At 47.4% G+C, this 2,500-nt stretch overlaps 1 protein-coding gene across 1 annotated transcript in view; it reads right to left on the bottom strand.

The window, feature by feature from the left end:
* The window catches only part of LOC307250754 (uncharacterized protein), a 36,152-nt gene that overhangs the window by 7,944 nt on the left and 25,708 nt on the right, over positions 1 to 2,500 (bottom strand). The window contains exons 8-9 of the mRNA XM_080027929.1: positions 1,781 to 1,934; positions 678 to 919 (exon numbers count right to left, since the gene is read on the bottom strand). Of these exons, the coding sequence (XP_079884055.1) occupies positions 678 to 919; positions 1,781 to 1,934 (396 nt within the window). The remainder of the gene's footprint in view (positions 1 to 677; positions 920 to 1,780; positions 1,935 to 2,500) is intronic.

Genomic DNA, 2,500 nt, shown 5'->3' with positions numbered 1-2,500 from the left:
TCCGGAGCTGTATATAATAATTTTGAATTAAAGAACACGTTTTTTATAAGTCAGCCTGTCTCATGTCTTTTCAGCCATGGGGAAATTGGGCCTATGACAGTATATAACTTACCCCACGAGTAGGTGGTGGCGGGGTGTGTGTTTGTGTCTGTGTGTGTGTGGGGGGGGGTTTGTGTGTGTGTGTGTGTGTGTATGTGTGTGGTGGGGGGGGGTTTGTGTGTGTGTTTGCTTGTGTGTGTCTGTGTGTGGGGGGGTGTGTGTGTGTTTGCTTGTGTGTGTGTGTGTGTGTGTGTATGTCTGTGTGTGGGGGGGGGGGTTTGTGTGTCTGTTTGCTTGTGTCTGTCTGTCTGTCTGTCTGTCTGTCTGTCTGTCACTTACCCCACGAGTAGGTGGCGGCTGTCTGTCTGTCTGTCTGTAACTTACCCCACGAGTAGGTGGCGGCGGCTGTCTGTCTGTCTGTCTGTCTGTCTGTCTGTCTGTCTGTCTATAACTTACCCCGCGAGTAGGTGGCGGCTGTCTGTCTGTCTGTCTGTGTCTGTCTGTCTGTAACTTACCCCACGAGTAGGTGTCTGTCTGTCTGTCTGTCTGTCTGTCTGTCCGTCTGTCTGTCTATAACTTACCCCACGAGTAGGTGGCGGCTGTCTGTCTGTCTGTCTGTCTGTCTGTCTATAACTTACCCCACAAGTAGGTGGTGGCGGTGGGGGAGGAGGAGCACCGAGAGTCCCTGGTCTGGTCGGAGGTGGAGGTGGCGGTGGAGGTGCGGAGGCCGGAGCTCTGGATGGAGGGGGGGGCGGCGGCGCTCCTCGAGTCCCAGATCGAGAGGGGGGAGGCGGGGCAGGAGAGCTGTGAGGAGGAGGGGGGGGTGGAGGAGGTGGAGCTCCGATACTGCCACCGCCACGAGATGGAGGGGGAGGGGGAGCTACAGGAGGAGAAAAAAAGCATAATATTAATTAATTTAAAGGTGCAGTGTGTAATATGACATCCATCATCAAGTAAGTTCTAGAATGCAACACTCCCTGGGTAACCCCAACCCTTTTGAATAATAACAGAAGCTACAGTGGCCTTCAAGGACAAGAACAATTCTACATTTTAAACAATGCACCTGATGACATTCCAACTATGACACTTTCAAGATGGCGGCACTAGGCCTTGGTCCAAAGTATGGAGAAATATGGACATATATGAGACCCTTTCTAAGGGAAAAATTAATAATTATAAAAAAAAATGTCAGCTATTATGCACTAAATTAAACGTACTTATGGATATTATAATTATTTTCTACAAAGTCTGCTAGGAAATAAAACCCAAAATTGTGTGTGTGTGTGTTCGCGACTGTGTTTGTGTGCGCGTCTATGCATGTGTGTGTGTCTATGCATGTATGTGCCTTTGCGTGTGTGTTAGCGTGTTCCCTGTGTCACCCTGTCTCCTCAGTTCGTTCTTCACGGCCTCCACTCCTCCCTTCTTCTCTACGTGTGTGTGTGTGTGCGTGTGTGTTTCCTCTCTCCTGTGTGTGTGTGTGCGTCTATGCGCTTGTGTGTGTGTGTGCTTGCGTCTATTCGTGCATTAGCGAGTGTGTGTGTGTGTGCTTGCTTGCTTGCGTGTGCGTGTTTTCTCTCTCCTGTGTGTGTGTGTGTGTGTGTGTGTGCGTTAGCGTGCGTGAGCGTCTGTGTGTGTGTGTGTTCCCTCCCTCTCTCACCCTGTCTCCTCAGTTCGTTCTTCACAGCCTCCACTCCTACCTTCTTCTCTACGTGTGTGTGTGTGTGTGTGTTCCCTCCCTCACCCTGTCTCCTCAGTTCGTTCTTCACAGCCTCCACTCCTCCCTTCTTCTCGATGAAGTCGTAAATGACTTTAGATGTTTTCTGGTCCTTCAGCTGAGCCTCCGAGATCCCACACATGTCAAACAAGTTCTTCAGCTCAGGGTCCAGGTTGTTCAGCTGCAACAAACACACAGAATATTATGAAAAAGAAACAGACAGACAGACAGACAGACAGACAGACAGACAGACAGACAGACAGACAGATAGACAGACAGACACACACAGACAGACACACACACTAAAATAAATACCTTCATATCCTTTAAAGGGGCACTGTGTAACATTTTAAGTAATGTATTAGCTAAAATCAATATCCTCATTCATAAATATGTCCTCATTGGTGTAAAATCACCTCTGCCAATAATCTGAATTATCCTCCTGAGCGGAGAATTAAAAATATTAATATTACATTTTGTACATTGAGCAGGCAAGTCTTATGGAGGAATCCATGTTGGTTGGAATATCATCAGGTGCATTGTTTAGAATTTAGAATTGTTCTTGTCCTTGAAGGCCACTGTAGCTTCTTTTATTATTCTAAAGGGTTGGGGTTACCCAGGGAGCGTTGCATTCTAGAACTTTGTAGAACTTTCTTGATGATGTCATATTACACACTGCACCTTTAACAAATGTTGACATATTGGGCCGGTTTCACAGACATGGATTAAGCCTAGTTCTGGACTAAA

Source organism: Ammodytes marinus, assembly GCF_949987685.1.
Source record: "Ammodytes marinus genome assembly, chromosome: 5".
NCBI lineage: Eukaryota > Metazoa > Chordata > Actinopteri > Uranoscopiformes > Ammodytidae > Ammodytes > Ammodytes marinus.
Note: the sequence above shows the minus strand (reverse complement) of the source record. Positions and strands in the feature narration are given on the sequence as shown.